The following is an 18,990-nucleotide window of genomic DNA, read 5'->3' on the forward strand; positions in this document are numbered from 1 at the left end:
CGCTCACAGAATAATCATAACCGTAATAAAACATCATGCAAAATATTTGATCACCGTCGTAACTCCGTTTTCCGCATACCCAAAACCAATACGATCGTGTGTTTTGATCTAAACGCAAAGCCTCAGGGTCAAGGTCACGACCTCACCAAAAGTAGTAACTTAAAACCACTACGCTATATAAAAATTTAGTTATAAATCTGCGATTTTGTTTTTTAAAATGAAAGCTGAAAGTTAGGTATAGAATATGTTTCTTACAGAATATGTTACGATGGTAGCTGGTCCTGTATGAATTTCTGAGCTATAAAATGAGTTGTGGTCTATTTTTTACCGTAGCGTGTTATCTGTGTGCGGGGAAGGACACACATTAACAATTTGCATGTGTAGAATGGAATTTTCCACTCCAACAGTTGGAAGTTGATCGCGCTTCCATTTGCGGTCTTTCTGTTACGCGGGTGATCTGTTCGGACGTTATCACTGAAAAGGTGAGTTTTGACAGTTTTATTTTGTTTTAGTCTTGCAGTATAAGGCAACAGAATGTTTCTTTTTCATCTTACGTTCATATTTCGTCGTGTTTGCGTATTTTTGGCCAATATTTTGCAACCATGGTCACTTTAGATCGAACTTTTGATAGAATCTACGGCCAGTCATTTTGCCCCGCCCCCGCCTCGCGCTCCGTCCGGTGCGGTAGTGATGTCCCGTTGCTCATGCGCCGTAGCAGAGACCCGCGCAACCTTCAGCCGGTACAGTCGCTGTTCTTTTACCACCGCCGTTATTCTCATCTTTCCGGTGTGTTCTTGATTTTTCCATTGTGTCCTATTTCGCCGTATCAAATACCCAAAATGTATCATATTATTCATATTTAAGTGAATAATCAATTTAGTCATCATAATTTCGCATTTTTAACCCAAGCAATCAGAAAGAGGAAATTTATTCAATATTTTCACTCATCTGTGAAGGAGGGGCTTTAATTCTTCATGATGGAGTTATTTTATATGTAAATCAATTTTACAAAAGCATTTGAATTGTAATCAAAAAAAATTTCCACACTGGAGGCCAGATAAACCAAGATGCGATCTTTATTCTTATTAAACATGACAAAAGAAACATTGAGTGTTAGGTAAATGCAAAAAAAAAAATAGTAAAATTAGAAAAAAAAATTTTTTTGACCATAATGTCCCAAATGAGAGACCAGTTTCTGACACGGACCCTTATATAGTAATTATTAATCTGTGATTAAACATCTAACACAAAACCCTCTTGTTCTTCTCCACAGACCCTCGTCGGAGCGATCCACCAAATTCTCCGGACAACTCGGCTCCTGCACAAGCACAGAGACCTGATTCTACAGGGATTCTACAGTCACATGTGAGTCGCATACACTGCAGCGTGGTGTGTGTGTGAGACGTAAGCATTTACACTATAGAGGAAGTCCAGTCATGTGCTCTGTTTCATTTTTATTAGAAATTAAATTGCCACTTTAATAGGAACACCTGCCCAGGTAGCCAATCGTGTGGCAGCAGCACATTGCAAAACTTAACGCAGGTACAGGTCAAGAGCTTCAGTTAATCTTCACATCAAACATCAGAATGGGAAAAAAACCCATGGCTTTGACCTTCTTAGCTGACAGGACGGAAACCTGATGTGGTCGTCTGCTGTTGTAGCCCTTCCACCTCAAGCTTCGACATGTTGCACGTTCTGATATGCTTTTCTGCTCACCACGGTTGTAAACAATGTTATTTGAGTTACTTGAACCAGTCTGCCCACCTGACTTCTCCCATCCATTTCCACTGGAGGTTTTTAGCTGTTGCCGTGGCGTGGCGTGGCGTCCGTTGTCCACAATTCAGTTAAATCGTATCTCCTCTGTCGATTCGCCACGGATTTCCGTTCCGATTGTTTTGTTTGAAAGAACTCATCACGCCGCGCTCCGCTAGGTCGTTGTTTTGTCAATTTTTTTGCGAACGCGTGAGTAATTCGGCCAAATTAACGAATTTTCCAGGCCTCTCACGAGAATTGTATCTCCTCTCTGATTTCTCATCCGATTCCAGGTCTGGTCGATGTTTTGGGCAGATCTTCCAATGAGGAACAAAACTCGGTGATTTGTTTGTTGATTTTCCTGTCAACAATTTCTTTACAACTTTTGTTTATTTTCAGTTAAATCATATCTCGTCCATCACTTCTCAGTGGATTTCAGTTCTGATTGTTTTGTTTGAAAGAGCTAGTCTTTCTGCACAAAACTTGGTCGTTGTATTGGCAAATTTTTGCGAACGATCTAGGGTCACCTTAACGAATTTTGGGACTTCTCATGAGAATTGTATCTCCTCTCGCAGTTCTCATCCGATTTCAGTTCCGGTTGATGTTTTGGGTAGATCTTACCTCAGGGGACAAAACTTGCTAACTTTTTTGTTGATTTTCATGTTGCAATCAATTTGTTTACAACTTAGTTTGTTTTCAGTGAAATCATATCTCATCCCTCCCTCAGTTCTCACTGGATTTCAGTTCTGATTGTTTTGTTTGAAAGAACTAGACCGTCTGCACTAAACTTGGTCGTTGTATTGTCAATTTTTTGCTAACAAATTAGCCATGAGGTCAACTTAACACATTTTCTTCTGAATACCGCGAGTGATACTACCGCGAGTTGGTCTAGTGGTTAGCGTGTCCGCCTATCGATCAGGAGATCGCGAGTTCTACTCACGGTCGGGTCATACCAAAGACCATCATAAAAATGGTACCTACTGCCGTCTGGCAAGGCACGCTGCAATACAGATGCGGGTGGGGAGTCAAACTCTCGCGGTTACCAGAGGACCCGCCCCCCACTGTAACCCTAGCTATGTAATAGGTGAGAGGCCGAGGGCTACGGAGATTGGCACCGCCCTATGCGCCACATGGCGTCGGAAGGGACTTTGACTTTCTGACTCTCATTTACCATGCGACTTCAGTTCTGATTTGATGTTTTGGGTAGATCTTACCTCGGGGAACAAAATGTAGTCCTTTGTTGATTTTCCTGTCGTAAACAATGAGTCGTGGAGGTTGGGCCTCGCTCACATTTCAGTTCTGTTTGATGTTTTGGTTGTTGTGGGGTTTTTTTGATGGCAGGCCAGGTGAGCTACTACGTCCTTGATGTTCTGGGGTAGTTTTTTTTTTGCACCGTTCTGTGTAAACTCTATAGACTGTCTTGCATTAAAAATTCCCGCAGATCGGCAGCTTGAAATATTCAAAGCAGCCCATCTGACACCACCAACCGTGCCACAAAGTCACTGAGATCACTTTTTTTTCCCATTTTCTCATTCTGATGTTTTATGTGAAAATTAACTGAAGCCCTTTGTGTCCCACCGTCACACGATTGCGTGATTACATGAATGAGCCGACGTACAGGTGTTCCTACTAAAGTGACTGGTGATTGTAGACAGCTTGTGATGGGGGACTCAGACTGCTGGACCCTACTGTAACTTTCAATATCTATTCTTTTTCCTCATTTGCAGTGAATGTGTTCGTATTGAATGCAATAACACGGCACACAAAATCACGATGGTGAATATGAAGCTGCTGTCCTGCCTGAACACAGAAGAAACACTGGACGCACTGTAAGGGCCTCTGATATCACACAGACTCCTTCTTCGAGCTCAAAATTCTTAAGAAAATTTTGAACTCGAGAATGGATAAATTCATTCGCTTAACTATGTATCCTATGTTTCCTATGTTTTTAGTGTGAGCTAATATAATATAATATAATAACATATATGCTGAGCGAATTAAGTGCATTAAAATACGCTGATGGAAAGTAACCAATATTTTTATGTTATTTACCAGCTGGGAGGTCCGTATCGTGAAATACCGTGACTGAGGTCTTGAAAGTACTGAGCGAGGCCCTCTGGGCCGAGGTCAGTATTCAAGGCCGAGGTCACGGTATTTCACCATACGGACCGACCTTAAGCTGGTAAATAATATATTTATTTTTTTCTTTACCAAATTCGAACAGAAAATGAGAGCGCCCGAAAGGGAAAGCCGAGCCGAGCCCCATTTTGAATCCTCATTCACGGCTGTAATGCAAATGGCTTCCTCCTCAGTATACAAGTGCACTTCCATGGCAGGAAAAAAACTACATTTTGCCACCTATGTAGTCCCCTATTTATACAAATAGGAGTCATTCAGGATTCAGCCATATTTTTGCTCGGCGTTAGCAAGTTACAGGTTTTTAGCTTTCTCCTGAAATGTTTTTTTATTTCTTCTTCCTCAGGGTAGTAAAACTCGCTTTCGCTGTGAAGACTGTCGTTATCGCTATCCATGATGTCAAAGTAATGCTATTCTCCTGAGAAATGCTGGCAAAAATTTATAAGATTTTTGATAATCTTATAAATAAATCTTATTAAAAAAAAGATAAATGTTGACAAAAAATTCTACTGTGTGTGTTGTTGTTGTGAACGAGCGAGTCGCCAGAGGTCCGTAACTGGGGTCCGTACCATAGGATACGGACCCGCTCGCCAGCCAATCAGAGCGCAGGATTTGGACCGCGAAAAAAAAAGATCGTTATCCTCGAACAAAGTTTGAAAGGTGACATAGTATACCCCGTTCCCACAAGTTGACACAGTTCTCTGAGGTCTTAATGCAGTGTCTGGGATATGCTTTGATCAAAATACCATAAGGAGAAAACACCACAGCACCTTCTCACCCCGTCCGAACAGACCTGTTCAAAACGGCCCATTTGAGTCCCTGTTCCTTTAAATGATAATGAGCCACCGCTTACGTCCGTCGGCCAATCAGGTAGCGGTTTCCTCATGAATATTCATTCGCAAAGGCAGTTTTTGGTGTCATGATGTGACATTGTTTCCAGTTGAGAGTACAACGTGCACTTTTGCTGCCGCTTCTCATTGATGTTTCCAGGTTTTTTTTTTGTTTGTTTTACTTTTCACTGTGTTTCTACTTACTTTGTCAGTTTAATTTTGCTCCATGTTACACACCTATAGCACACTTGCTTCTTACCTGCTCGAGCCCTCTTCCTTTCCTCCCCACCATCCATGGTGAGTGAGTCTCTACCTTCTTGCTTCGTTGCTGTTGCCAGTCTGGTTTGTTTAAAGTGCAGCTGTTTGCGTTTTTTACAGTTTTTTGTTTTGAGTTTTGTGTTGCCTAAAGCCTAGATCACAACCGGACGTACGATTTTTTGGCCGTGCGATTTTTGGTGTTTCCCAAATCGCTGCGTTTTTTTTGTTCGTGGAGAAAGACGCACATTGACCGTAAGTTTGTCTTGCAACCTGAAAAAAATGTAAGCGCCTGTACGTACGGCTGGTTGTGACCTAGGCTTAATGTGCGTGGTGTGAGTTAATGTTGTGTTACTGTGTAGCTTCTTCCCTGTTTCTCCTTGGTGTAGCTTTAATGGTTCGTTACTTAGAGCGAAGTTATCATTTTTATAAGCATTATGTCAATTACGTGAGAAGATCCATCCATCTTCTACCGCTTATCCGGATCCGGGTCATCGGGGGTAGCAGCCTAAGCAGAGCAGCCCAGACTTCCCTCTCCCTGGCCACCTCCGCCAGCTCTTCCGGGGGAATACCGAGGCGTTCCCAGGCCAGCCGAGAGATGTAATCTCTCCAGCGTGTCCTGGGTCTGCCCCGGGGTCTCCTCCTGGTGGGGCATGCCCAGAAAACCTCCTTTGGGAGGCGTCCAGGGGATATCCTAACAAGATGCCCAAACCACCTCAACTGACTCCTTTCAATGTGGAGGAGCAGCAGTTCTACTCCAAGTCTCTCCCGAATGACCAAGCTTCTCACCCTGTCTCTAAGGGAGAGCCCAGTCACCCTGCGGAGAAAACTCATTTCTACCGCTTGTATCCACGATCTCGTTCTTTCGGTCACTACCTACAGCTCATGACCATAGAGAGTGGGAACGTAGATGGACCAGTAAATTGAAAGCTTTGCCTTTTGGCTCAGCTCTCTCTTTTTACCACAACAGACCAGTTTAGCGTCTGCATCACTGCTGACGCTGCCCCGATCCATCTGTCCAACTCCCGCTCCCCCTTACTCTCACTCGTGAACAAAATCCCGAGATACTTAAACTCCTCCACTTTAGGTAGCAACTCCCCCCTGACCTAGAGTAGGCACTCCACCCATTTCTGGCTGAGCGCCATGGCCACGGACTCGGAGGTGCTGATCCTCATCCCAGCTGCTTCGCACTCGACTGCAAACCATGAGAAGATTTAGAAGAAATTCGAGAAAGAAAGCTTGACCAGAAGCTTGCTCCATTACAAGATTCGCTTGACTATTTAAATGCTTAAATATGAAGCATGTCCAACGAAGAAAACTGAAGGAACTTTCCAATGAGAACAAGGCCCTGAGAACTGAGCTCGGGTCGCTAAAAGAAAAATGGCAGCGAAGAAAAATGGCTAAATGAACTAGAACAACAGGGCTCGACATTAACTTTTAAACCCACTTGCCCTGGGAGGCAAGTGGGGGTTAATTTCCACTTGCCCCCTATTTTCCGAGTATTATTTTTATTTTATTTTTTTCAGAAAACCATTGAATAGTTGTGAATTGCAACATAAAATGACCACACATTGAGTTGAAGTTTGGTTATTGATTAAGTTTATTAAGTTTGGTTATTGGTTACTTTTTACTTGTAACAGACAATAACAATTTTATCCAAAATCGTTTTTCCTGCCTCAGTCGATATATTATATTCCAGCATTATATCCTAGTAGTGGTTAGCACTGTCGCCTCACAGCAAGAAGGTCCTGGGTTCGAGCCCCATGGCCGGCGAGGGCCTTTCTGTGTGGAGTTTGCATGTTCTCCCAGTGTCTGTGTGGGTTTCCTCCGGGTGCTCCGGTTTCCCCCACAGTCCAAAGACATGCAGGTTAGGTTAACTGGTGACTCTAAATTGACCGTAGGTGTGAATGTGAGTGTGAATGGTTGTCTGTGTCTATGTGTCAGCCCTGTGATGACCTGGCGACTTGTCCAGGGTGTACCCCACCTCTCGCCCGTAGTCAGCTGGGATAGGCTCCAGCTTGCCTGCGACCCTGTAGAACAGGATAAAGCGGCTAGAGAAAATGAGATGAGATGAGATGATGCCCAAAGACATGCAGGTTAGGCTAACTGGTGGCTCTAACTTGACCGTAGGTGTGAATGAGAGTGTGAATCTTTGTGTCAGCCCTGTGATGATCTGGAGACTTGTCCAGGGTGTACCCCGCCTCTCGCCCATAGTCAGCTGGGATAGGCTCCAGCCTGCCCTCGACCCTGCACAGGATAAGCGGTTATGCTTGTGTCACACGTTAGCGTTTCAGCCTTGCGTATGTAAGAAAGGAACGTCGCAGCATCGCTGGCTTACGTAGCTAATACTCTAGGACGCGTATCACGATCTTCTTGTATGCCAGGGTGCGGCGTATTTTTAAGTCTGCACTTAAAAATCCGTAGCACATACGTAACAGCTTTGATACGTCACGTGTACGCCGTCAAAATGAAAGCTACGCAGCAGGAACATTGCTCGAACACGTTTTACACCGTGCGAATGCTTTAGTTGACGTGTCTGGTGAAGGTGGCTCCAGGGCTGGCTGGGTGGATGTGGCTGATGTCGTCCCTCTTTCCTTGTCCTTCTTGGGTCCTGACTTCTTCACTGGTATGGTGCTTTCTTGACTGTGACGAATGACAATGAACGCCGCAGATATGCAGCAGCAACGTCACACCACAGCAACGCATCATACGCCTCAGCATGCCATAATTTTACGTCCCTTGAACCCCAGATATGCCACAGTACGTCACAGGACTTTAATTTTGGACAAAATACGCCTCGTTTCTTGGCGTTTGACCCACACGCCACTTACGTGGCAAGATACAAGACAGTGTGACCCAAGCATTATGGATGATGGATGGATGGATTATATCCTTCGTATGTACAGTGGCTCAAAAAAGTATTTAGTCAGTCACCAATTGTGCAAGTTCTCCCACTTAAAAAGATGAGAGAGGCCTGTAATTTTCATCATAGGTATACCTCAACTATGAGAGACAAAATGAGAAAAAAAATCCAGAAAATCACATTGTCTGATTTTTAAAGAATTTATTTGCAAATTATGGTGGAAAATAAGTATTTGGTCAACAACAAAAGTTTATCTCAATACTTTGTTATATACCCTTTGTTGGCAATGACAGAGGTCAAACGTTTTCTGTAAGTCTTCACAAGGTTTTCACACACTGTTGCTGGTATTTTGGCCCATTCCTCCATGCAGATCTCCTCTAGAGCAGTGATGTTTTGGGGCTGTCGCTGGGCAACACGGACTTTCAACTCCCTCCAAAGATTTTCTATGGGGTTGAGATCTGGAGACTGGCTAGGCCACTCCAGGACCTTGAAATGCTTCTTACGAAGCCACTCCTTCGTTGCCCGGGCGGTGTGTTTGGGATCATTGTCATGCTGAAAGACCCAGCCACGTTTCATCTTCAATGCCCTTGCTGATGGAAGGAGGTTTTCACTCAAAATCTCACGATACATGGCCCCATTCATTCTTTCCTTTACACGGATCAGTCGTCCTGGTCCCTTTGGAGAAAAACAGCCCCAAAGCATGTTTCCACCCCCATGCTTCATAGTAGGTATGGTGTTCTTTGGATGCAACTCAGCATTCTTTCTCCTCCAAACACGACAAGTTGAGTTTTTACCAAATCGTTCTATTTTGGTTTCATCTGACCACATGATATTCTCCCAGTCCTCTTCTGGATCATCCAAATGCTCTCTAGCAAACTTCAGACGGGCCTGGACATGTACTGGCTTAAGCAGGGGGACACGTCTGGCACTGCAGGATTTGAGTCCCTGGCGGCGTAGTGTGTTACTGATGGTAGCCTTTGTTACTTTGGTCCCAGCTCTCTGCAGGTCATTCATTAGGTCCCCCCGTGTGGTTCTGGGATTTTTGCTCACCGTTCTTGTGATCATTTTGACCCCACGGGGTGAGATCTTGCATGGAGCCCCAGATCGAGGGAGATTATCAGTGGTCTTGTATGTCTTCCATTTTCTAATAATTGCTCCCACAGTTGATTTCTTCACACCAAGCTGCTTACCTATTGCAGATTCAGTCTTCCCAGCCTGGTGCAGGTCTACAATTTTGTTTCTGGTGTCCTTTGACAGCTGTTTGGTCTTGGCCATAGTGGAGTTTGGAGTGTGACTGTTTGAGGTTGTGGACAGGTGTCTTTTATACTGATAACGAGTTCAAATGGGTGCCATTAATACAGGTAACGAGTGGAGGACAGAGGAGCCTCTTAAAGAAGAAGTTACAGGTCTGTGAGAGCCAGAAATCTTGCTTGTTTGTAGGTGACCAAATACTTATTTTACCGAGGAATTTACCAATTAATTCATTAAAAATCCTACAATGTGATTTCCTGGATTCTTTCCCCCCATTCTGTCTCTCATAGTTGATGTGTACCTATGATGAAAATTACAGGCCTCTCTCATCTTTTTAAGTGGGAGAACTTGCACAATTGGTGGCTGACTAAATACTTTTTTGCCCCACTGTATTAGGTTTTTTTTATGCGTGTAACTCAATTTCTGTGTGTGATATAAATAAACTACTATTGCTGTTATTGCTGATGTTACTCAGATGAAGGGATGGGATAATTCTAATGCTCCGTCCTTGTGACATAGAAAAGGGAGTCAGATCTGAACGGCTTGTCGAAGCACATGTTTTCTGACTGGGCGTCTTATTTCAGAATTTCTGGGTTGGTAGGCTCCAGATACCCAAATGTATGTGCTCAAGCACTGAATTAGTTTTATTTTCGTAACATGTCCGCTTTAAATGGAGCAGATCATGATTACGTACTCTACAGCTATGACATCTGCTTGTCTAGTGATTTGTTTACTGCACTGCTGTGTACTACACTCAGTTTTCCTATGATGTAATTTGACTAGTCATTTCCATCTTAATTTGAATTCTTGAAAACGTTCTCAGTGGGCTGCTTGCCGAAGCGTTAAAAGGCGCTTTACTTCTTTTATCTTGCAGAAGCCAGGTTCCGCTTGATGTACCGATTTCCTCGAACAACATGCAGAAACTCCGATTGGTAAGAATCATGCACAGATATATATACATATAGATCGAGACAGCCGATGATGCAATGCTGAAGCCACTCCACAGTAGCAGACCAGGACAGGACAGTTCGTTTCATCAAGTCATTTTTTTTTCTAAGATACGTAAGAGAAATTGCACGTTAATTTGATCCCGTCCCTTATTTTCTGCAGAGAATATGATTTTTATTAATTGAATAAATTTCCTCGGTTTGATTATTAAAAAATTCACCTCACGCGCGACAACGTAATACACTGCAGCTGTTGTGCAAGCTGTCAAAGGCACACCCGGTGTTTTACGTGTTTGTGTAATGCTGTCCGTAGACTGCTACTTCTTAAGCAGCGTGTCACTGGGTATAGAATATCTATAGGTGGAAAAAGTTGGATATTTATGCAGCATGTGTTTTTAAAGATTGTGTTTTTCTCCAGATTCATGAAAAACTACCTGTTTACGGCAGCGGCATCAGAGAAACGCAGAACAATCTGCAACATCTGCATGCAGAAGCAGCCGAGCACTCCAAGACACTGACTCAGGACAAATGGTACGCAAATAAAGTCATTCAATTTGCTAGCAGAAAACATGTCTATCACATGCACGGTATTAAAGTTGAGGTATATCAAAGTTTTATATATACAGTACACTTACGCGAAAGATATTCGGTCTTGGTTTTCACAACTACAAACAACTCATGTGACCATGCACTTTTTTGGCAAGTCGGTTAGGGCATCTACTTTATTTACATCAGGCTTCTGGAGAGATTGAAAAAAAAAAATGAAAAACCATCAGCCCTGTGTGTGGAGCTCTGAATTCAAAGAACACCATCCAACTGTGAAGCATGGTGGTGGCAGCATCATGCTGTGAGTGATGTTTTGGAGAAAAAATAGAAGGCATTATGAAGTTCAGCCTTGATCACAACTGGGTCTTCCTGCAGGAAAATCATCGTAAACATACCTCCAAAGTTGGAACAAAATGGCTTCAGGTCAACAAAGTGGAAGTATCGGCGTGGCCATGACAAAACCTTGACCTGAATTTAATAGAAATAGAAAATCTGAAAAGGGGTGTTCACACGGCACATATTTGCATCGATGCTGCACCGATGTATTTTGTTGCGATATATCTTACACCGGTGTAAATTTTGTGGAGCGTTCACACGTCACAAACCTGCTTACTAGAGAGAAGCGTGTTAGCACCGGTGCAGCCCCACTTGCGTTCACACGGCAGTTTTTGCGGCCGTGCTATACGATAGTAATAATGCGGAAATGAAATATGCGCATGAGTGAAAATGTACTTCCTTTTCCCGGTTGTCATGGCATCACCAAGCGCCGGGAAAACAACGTGGATGAAGACACCAGTGTTGCCAAATACTTCTGACATTTTCCAGCCCAAAATATGTTCAAATCCGCCAAAATGCACTTAAAACCGCCCAATCTGGCAACACTGGAAGACACGCAGTTCTGTTGTTGTTGATATTCGACATTTTGGAAGCGCAAAATACCAGGATGCAAATTATGCAATGCCCGTATGTAATCAACTCTCCTCACACGTAGTGAGTCTACCCCTGTAGCGTTCAGACGTCCCATTTTATATCGGTGCTGCCCCGCAAACCAGCATTTACTCGGGAGTAAATTTCTTAAACCACCTCCCGAGCAGGGTTAGATTTGCACTGGTTTAAGCAGCTTTCAGGGGCTGCACCGGTATAACTTTGTACCATGTGAACGCTCTACCGGGGCAGCTCCGGTGCTACAACGGAGTAAAAGTTGCCGTGTGAACACCCCTATAGAGACCCACAAACCTGACACCAGTTCTGTCAGGAGGAACGGGAAAAAAAAATTGTCAGGAGACGATTGTAGAAGACGACCCCAAGCATTTGATTCAAGTTAAGCAATTAAAAGGCAATGGCACGAAATGCGAACAAAAGTATACTCACCAGCCACTTTGGCATGGGTGTCGGTTTGAGCCAGATGGACTGGTTTGTTTGAGTATTTCAGAAACCGCTGATCTCCTGGGGTTTTCACACACAACAGTCTCTAGGGTTGACACGAAAAACAAAAAACACTGAGCGAGCGAGCGAGCGAGCGAGCGACAGTTCTGTGGGTGGAAACAAACGCCTTGTTGATAAGACAGCTCAGAGGAAAATGGACAGATTGGTTCGAGCTGCTGCCAGGAAGGAACTCATAGAGTCACTCTTTACAAGCGTGGTGAGCAGAAAAGCATCTCAGAAGAGCACATTGGGTTCCACCCCTGCCAGCCAAGAACAGAATCAAGAACAAGTTCCTATTAAAGTGGCCGGTGAGTGTAAACGTAAACATTTGACCGACTGCAAATTTGATATAGTGTATAAAAGATGACTATTTAAGGAATTGTCGTAGATACGTGAAATTACTTAAGAGAGAAAATTGAGTTGTGAAAATCGAATTCGAATGTTTTTAGCCTAAATGTACAGTTCACTACCGTTCAAAAGTTTGGGGTCACTTTGAAATGTCCTTATTTTTGAAAGAAAAGCACTGTTCTTTTCAATGAAGATCACTTTAAACTAATCAGAAATCCACTCTATACATTGCTAATGTGCTAAATGACTATTCTAGCTGCAAATGTCTGGTTTTTGGTGCAATATCTCCATAGGTGTATAGAGGCCCATTTCCAGCAACTCTCACTCCAGTGTTCTAATGGTACAATGTGTTTGCTCATTGCCTCAGAAGGCTAATGGATGATTAGAAAACCCTTGTACAATCATGTTAGCACAGCTGAAAACAGTTGAGCTCTTTAGAGAAGCTATAAAACTGACCTTCCTTTGAGCAGATTGAGTTTCTGGAGCATCACATTTGTGGGGTCGATTAAATGCTCAAAATGGCCAGAAAAATCTCATCTCATCTCATTATTTTTAGCCGCTTTATCCTTCTACAGGGTCACAGGCAAGCTGGAGCCTATCCCAGCTGACTACGGGCGAAAGGCGGGGTACACCCTGGACAAGTCGCCAGGTCATCACAGGGCTGACACATAGACACAGACAACCATTCACACTCACATTCACACCTACGGGCAATTTAGAGTCACCAGTTAACCTAACCTGCATGTCTTTGGACTGTGGGGGAAACCGGAGCACCTGGAGGAAACCCACGGGGAGAACATGCAAACTCCACACAGAAAGGCCCTCGTCGGCCCCGGGGCTCGAACCCGGACCTTCTTGCTGTGAGGCGACAGCGCTAACCACTACACCACCGTGCCGCCGGCCAGAAAAATGTCTCGACTATATTTTCTATTCATTTTACAACTTATGGTGGGAAATAAGTGTGACTTTTCATGGAAAACACAAAATTGTCTGGGTGACCCCAAACTTTTGAACGGTAGTGTAAACAGCTTGAACATAAAAAAAAAAATCTCCTGATTGCTGGTTTAAAGTTATGGACAATTACATATTGTGAGCATTGAATGACCTGTATCTTGATGTGCTTGATGCAGCATACAGAAGATGGAGGTGTTTCTTGAAAAGATTGTGGCTGTACACCGACAGTATCGCAAAGACAAACAAATTGGCAGTGAGTACATATGTGTTCATCAGGCTTGTAGTCCAACTCGTGCCCTAATTTTAAGGACTCGTGACTCGACTCGGACTTGAGCACTTATGACTCGGAATTGGACTGGGACTCGTGCACTGGAGACGAGGAGTCGATTTTTTTCTTTATTTTTTGTAACATGCCATAATAATTTAGCACAAGATATTTATAGCGACATGAATTTTGTACAAGAGGGTCACACCTGCGCACCTTGGCGCGTGCATCAGATAGACTCGTACCTGCACAGGATTAAAGCGCAATCAGCGCACCTGTATAAAAACTATGAAAACACACTTACTTTGCGAAGTATTGAGTTGCATTGCTGACACATTACCGAGCCTTATTTCCTTGTTCGGTTTCCTGATCCCTGATTTCCTGTTTCTCGTCTTTGATTCTGCCGAGTCAACGCTAGCCTGTTTGTGCCTCACTTGACCTATTATCGCCTGTTTTACGATTTTGCCTGCCGTTCCGGATTGTTCACGTGTCTTCGCTTGTATTAATAACACACCTTCTGCACTTACATCTGTCTCCTAACCATCTCTGACAGAATACTTCGCACTCCCTGATAAAGAGAACGCACATTCACCTGTTCAGGAACAAACTAATGTTAACGGCGCTAAAACAGCCACCGTCAAATGGTGCGCTCAGATCAATAGCGGACTCGACTCGATTTTTTTTTTTTAATGACTTGGACTTGAACACTGGGGACTCGAGACTGGACTCGGACTCGAGGTTTAGTGACTCGACTATAACACTGGTGTTCATATCAGTAGTCGATAATGAATGCGGTGTTTATTCAGGAATCAAATAGTCAGGATAGAATGAAAAAAACCATTACAGTTAATGATTAGGATGTGAATGCCAACTCTGTGTAAGAAAATCTGGTTTAGTAAGAATGACTGACGGTATTTGGATTTGAAGTTTCTGGGAATTTCTAGTCATGAAGCAGGGAGCCTCCTTCTAGTCAGGGGGAGTACCGAGGTCGTGTTTGATAACAACCCATGAAACAGCCCATGTTTTCATTCGAGATTTGTTCCAGTGCAGAAAAACTGATTCAGCCTTATCTCAGGGTGTAAATATTAGGGATGGCGAAAACTAAAAAAAAAAATCTTGACCGACCACCGAGCCTCATTAGCCGGTTAACCTCGGTTAACCTATGAGTTTAAAATTCTAGAATTGGAATTATTAGAATCTATTCTAAATCTAACCGCGAGCATCCGCACATTCAGTCCCAGTCGCTGCCCTCCACTCACATTACCTTTTCTACAGCGCGAAACATTTAGGTGGGGTTTACATTAGACCGTATCAGCGGATCATCAGATTAACGTTTTTAAAAACGATTAGCGTGCACACAGCAACACCAATACATGATTCGCGTGCACACAGCAACACCAATACACGGATACGCTAATCACATGACTAATTCGGCACGTAAGTTGAAATGTGTCAGTGCGGCTCATCGCTTCCTCCTCAGCGGCTGCGCTCCAAATCACTCCGCCCTGAACAGCGAGTGCCCTCTGGAGGGTGCGCACTCTGGCCCTGCGCAGCTCACAGAGCGCGCGAGTGAAGTGCACGAGCAGTGATTCGGGACTGAGCCGCTGTGCGCAAGTCACTTACCACTTGCAAGTGGAAGGATGGCAAGCCTAAAGACCATCATAACTACACAATGGGCAGTATTTGCATCAGTATTTGCAGTATTTTCATACTTTTATACTCTTTAATGAAAGGTGATATAAGGCGGAAGTCCACGCCGTTTTTCAGCAGTCGCATCACATGACCAACGCCAGCGAATCAGGAAGGTGGATGTCACAGTGACGTTGTCCAATGACGACGCCAGCTAGAGCTCAGCACAGCGTATCCGCGTATTCTCAATGTTTACACAGCACCGGACCAGACACGATCTGGATTGAATACGTGGACCCTGGCGGATTCCCGTTTCCCGGCGTTTTAATGTAAACGGACAGTGCATCCGCGAAGAAAACGAGACAGATACGGTCTAATGTAAACTTGGCCTTAGTCAAACGCGGCACTGATGTCGAGGGGTTCTGCGGCCGTGTCAGCAAGGGGCACGCACTTTTGTTAAGTTGCAACTTCTCATCTCATCTCATTATCTGTAGCCGCTTTATCCTGTTCTGCAGGGTCGCAGGCAAGCTGGAGCCTATCCCAGCTGACTACGGGCGAAAGGCGGGGTACACCCTGGACAAGTCGCCAGGTCATCACAGGGCTGACACATAGACACAGACAACCATTCACATTCACACCTACGGTCAATTTAGAGTCACCAGTTAACCTAACCTGCATGTCTTTGGACTGTGGGGGAAACCGGAGCACCCGGAGGAAACCCACGCAGACACGGGGAGAACATGCAAACTCCACACAGAAAGGCCCTCGCCGGCCACGGGGCTCAAACCCAGACCTTCTTGCTGTGAGGCGACAGCGCTAACCACTACACCACCATGCCACCCCCAGTGTGAACATGTTCTCAATAAATTGCCGTCATTTTCTAAGCGGCAAGCTTTAGCTCAGTCACTACCGGCCGCTGTTGTTTACAGTTAACTGCAGTAGGCGGTGTGTTGATGTTGCATACTGCTACGGACTAGGCACTTTTCTTCGAAGTGAGCCACAGAGACCTCATACTGCAATTGTTTTCCAGCTACTGATATTACGGTTACATGGCTGCTAATTGTGCACAGCCATTGGGAATGGGATGGCTAGAGCTGAGATGATTAGCCGCTAAGCTAATATAGCAACTGTCTGATGCTGAGTAACATCAGTGAGTAACCAGGTTTTAGTTCAGATCTTGTGTATTATTATTATGTTGACATTAATATTCACCAGACTAATCAACCATCAACTTCATTCATGCGCCGTGTTCTTGTTTCTTTGATAGTCAAGAATTTCCTTGATGTTAACATCGTAGTAAAATGTAATCCAACACTGAGACTTTTCTTTCGCCGAGTGGCAGCTGTCTTCAACTGGGCGGGACGGCGGGACATGACTGAATGGGTGTTTCTGATTTGTCAGCTGTCGTCCTTACACCGCATGGCATGCCCCAAGCGTTTACAACACAGAATTCCAGGTTCTCCGCTCCAAAATCGGCAGCTTCAAAACGATTGATTTTTTTTTTTTTTTAACCGACAACCAAAAAAAAATTAACCGGTTGACGTTGATTCGGTCAAACGGTCATCGGTTAACATCCCTAGTAAATATAAATTTCAGTCTGTCAGGCATGAAAAAGGGAGCGTCTTTGTCACTAAGCTTTGTTCTGATGATGACCGAGTTATGAAGAAATGACTCAGTGAGAGAAAGCCAGCTGAGATTTTCATGTAATTCTCTTCCGTCGTCTCCTTCAGAGCTCAACTACAACGATGAGCAGATCCACAAGTTTGAAAAGTGAGTATCGGATCAGTCGTAAACGCTTAGCGACTCGCTGACGTGCTGCGGTATTTTGAACATAAGCTTCTGCTGTGCGTTCTGCGTAGGCTTAACCTGTCAGCCCACATTAAGAAGGTGAAGGCTCTGTTTCGAGATGACTGCCTGCAGAGGTATCAGGAGGTTTTGGCTGCAGTGGTGACATGGAGCAGGTGAGATCATACTGATTACATCATCGCTGTTTATTTACTGATGAGGCGAGGCAAGGCAACAGCTATGATGAATCAAGATTACAAAAACATGTATTTAAAGGTGCTGACTTCACAGTTGAATTCTGAGTAAGGTGTTCTATTTCTATTGCGGTTAGAGTTTCGAGATATTGTGATGCAGCACTATCCTATGTTTTTAAATGTTTAACGCGTCCCGCATTTTACGATTCCGGAGATCGCCAAAGCAAGCGAGCAACAATATCACGTGACCACCGTGGGGCGTATTTGACCTACTTTTAACCAAAACAAGTCGGCGTGGGCAAACATGACGGACTCGGCTCTCCAGCTAGCGGAAAAGAAAAGGAAAGCCTGCGTAGTGAGTGCAACTGACGGAGCAAGGTTAGATGACGTGTCATTTTTCTGGACAGATAACGAAATCATTCTAGCTAGCGCTTAGCTATCTTAGCCTTAGAATGCATGGGCTGGATTCCACGGTAATGAGTACAGAGTTCTACACCTCATGTTTTGATCTTACAGAGAAAGAAACGATACACAAAAGCAGGAACCGAGAAAAGATATATTCGTCTTTCGTTTCATGGATCGATTCGCGAATGTCAACCACAAATTACATCCCTGTGACTCAAAACTCTCCGAGGTCGATGCAGAGTTATGATGTTTTCCACGCATCGCCATCTTGGTGTGACAAAGTTCCACTGTTAGGCCATTATTAAAAAATGTTCTGTTTCCGGTCCACCGGCCGGGTGGGTGCCGTTTGTGCGGTTGAAAATTTTTTTTTAACGCCGGTTTTTCGACATTTTTTTCGGGTTGGTAAATCTAAAATCGAACTTGACATTTACGCATTCCCAGGGCTTTCCACTAAGGCTCATACTAGCCAGACATGACAAATAAGTAGCCAGCCGGGGGGGGGAGGGGACACAAAATAAACTCCTGTGTACGCAGTTCCCAGGATTAAATGTATTTTCCACAGACCATTTATTTATTCACTTTACTCAAATACAAAGTAAAATGGCAGTAAATCTTCTTTCTTTTCTTGCGTATTGCATCATGAGGCGTTCCTGGCTTGTAAATCTCTTATTTTCCGTGCATGACACATTCACGCAGCTGAGCATGCTATGAATTAACAACGACAACGGTCTGCAGTGGGGCTACACAATTAAACACTCAGCGAACATTTCTCCATTTGTGTATGAAAATACACTCCAACCACTCAGTTTGGGTTCATTTACAACCAACGGTGTCTTTTGATGCCAGCACGTAATTGAACGAGAGAAGACTGGTTTACCGGAGACAAAATAAGCGTTATCTCTGCTTCTGTTCCCTCCGACGGCCCCGACACACTACTGCCTCCGCCGAGTGCGCGCGCACACCGCATGTCGGGGCCGCGGATGAGTTATTCTCCCTTGATCAACGAAGTCTGCGGGGAATTTGTGGTTATTATTGGTACAAACAGCGCAAATCACAACTTAAATGAGTGCGGTTCAGTTTGACATTATTGTCAGTCCGTTAGATAAACATTTAATTTTATTAAAATCGAAAATTAATATTTAGAGCCTGTGGGCTACAAAAATAATAGTCATTAAAGTAGCCGGCTGGACTTAATTGTGTAGTCGGCTGTATGGCCGGCAGCCGGCGCTTGTGGAAAGCCCTGCATTCCGCGCAGAATATAGAATCGAATCAGCTCTGCGCATGCACCGTGCGGCACAAAAAAACGGCAGCCACCATGAAGGAAGGAGATCCGGAGTTTTCAAACATTTGCTTAAGTGTGAAATCGCAAAATGGTATTCTAGCGAACAACAAAATGGTAAAGATT

At 44.1% G+C, this 18,990-nt stretch overlaps 1 protein-coding gene across 3 annotated transcripts in view; it reads left to right on the forward strand.

Moving 5' to 3' along the window:
* Nucleotides 1-18,990, forward strand: part of ikbke (inhibitor of nuclear factor kappa B kinase subunit epsilon) — a 68,581-nt gene that overhangs the window by 27,080 nt on the left and 22,511 nt on the right. For all 3 annotated transcript variants that reach the window (XM_060910490.1, XM_060910491.1, XM_060910492.1), the window contains 7 exons: nt 1,274-1,365; nt 3,480-3,581; nt 9,962-10,019; nt 10,453-10,565; nt 13,484-13,560; nt 16,932-16,971; nt 17,061-17,162. In XM_060910490.1, the coding sequence (XP_060766473.1) occupies nt 1,274-1,365; nt 3,480-3,581; nt 9,962-10,019; nt 10,453-10,565; nt 13,484-13,560; nt 16,932-16,971; nt 17,061-17,162 (584 nt within the window). The remainder of the gene's footprint in view (nt 1-1,273; nt 1,366-3,479; nt 3,582-9,961; nt 10,020-10,452; nt 10,566-13,483; nt 13,561-16,931; nt 16,972-17,060; nt 17,163-18,990) is intronic.

The sequence above is a fragment of the Neoarius graeffei genome, chromosome 26 (assembly GCF_027579695.1).
Source record: "Neoarius graeffei isolate fNeoGra1 chromosome 26, fNeoGra1.pri, whole genome shotgun sequence".
NCBI classification, from domain to species: domain Eukaryota; kingdom Metazoa; phylum Chordata; class Actinopteri; order Siluriformes; family Ariidae; genus Neoarius; species Neoarius graeffei.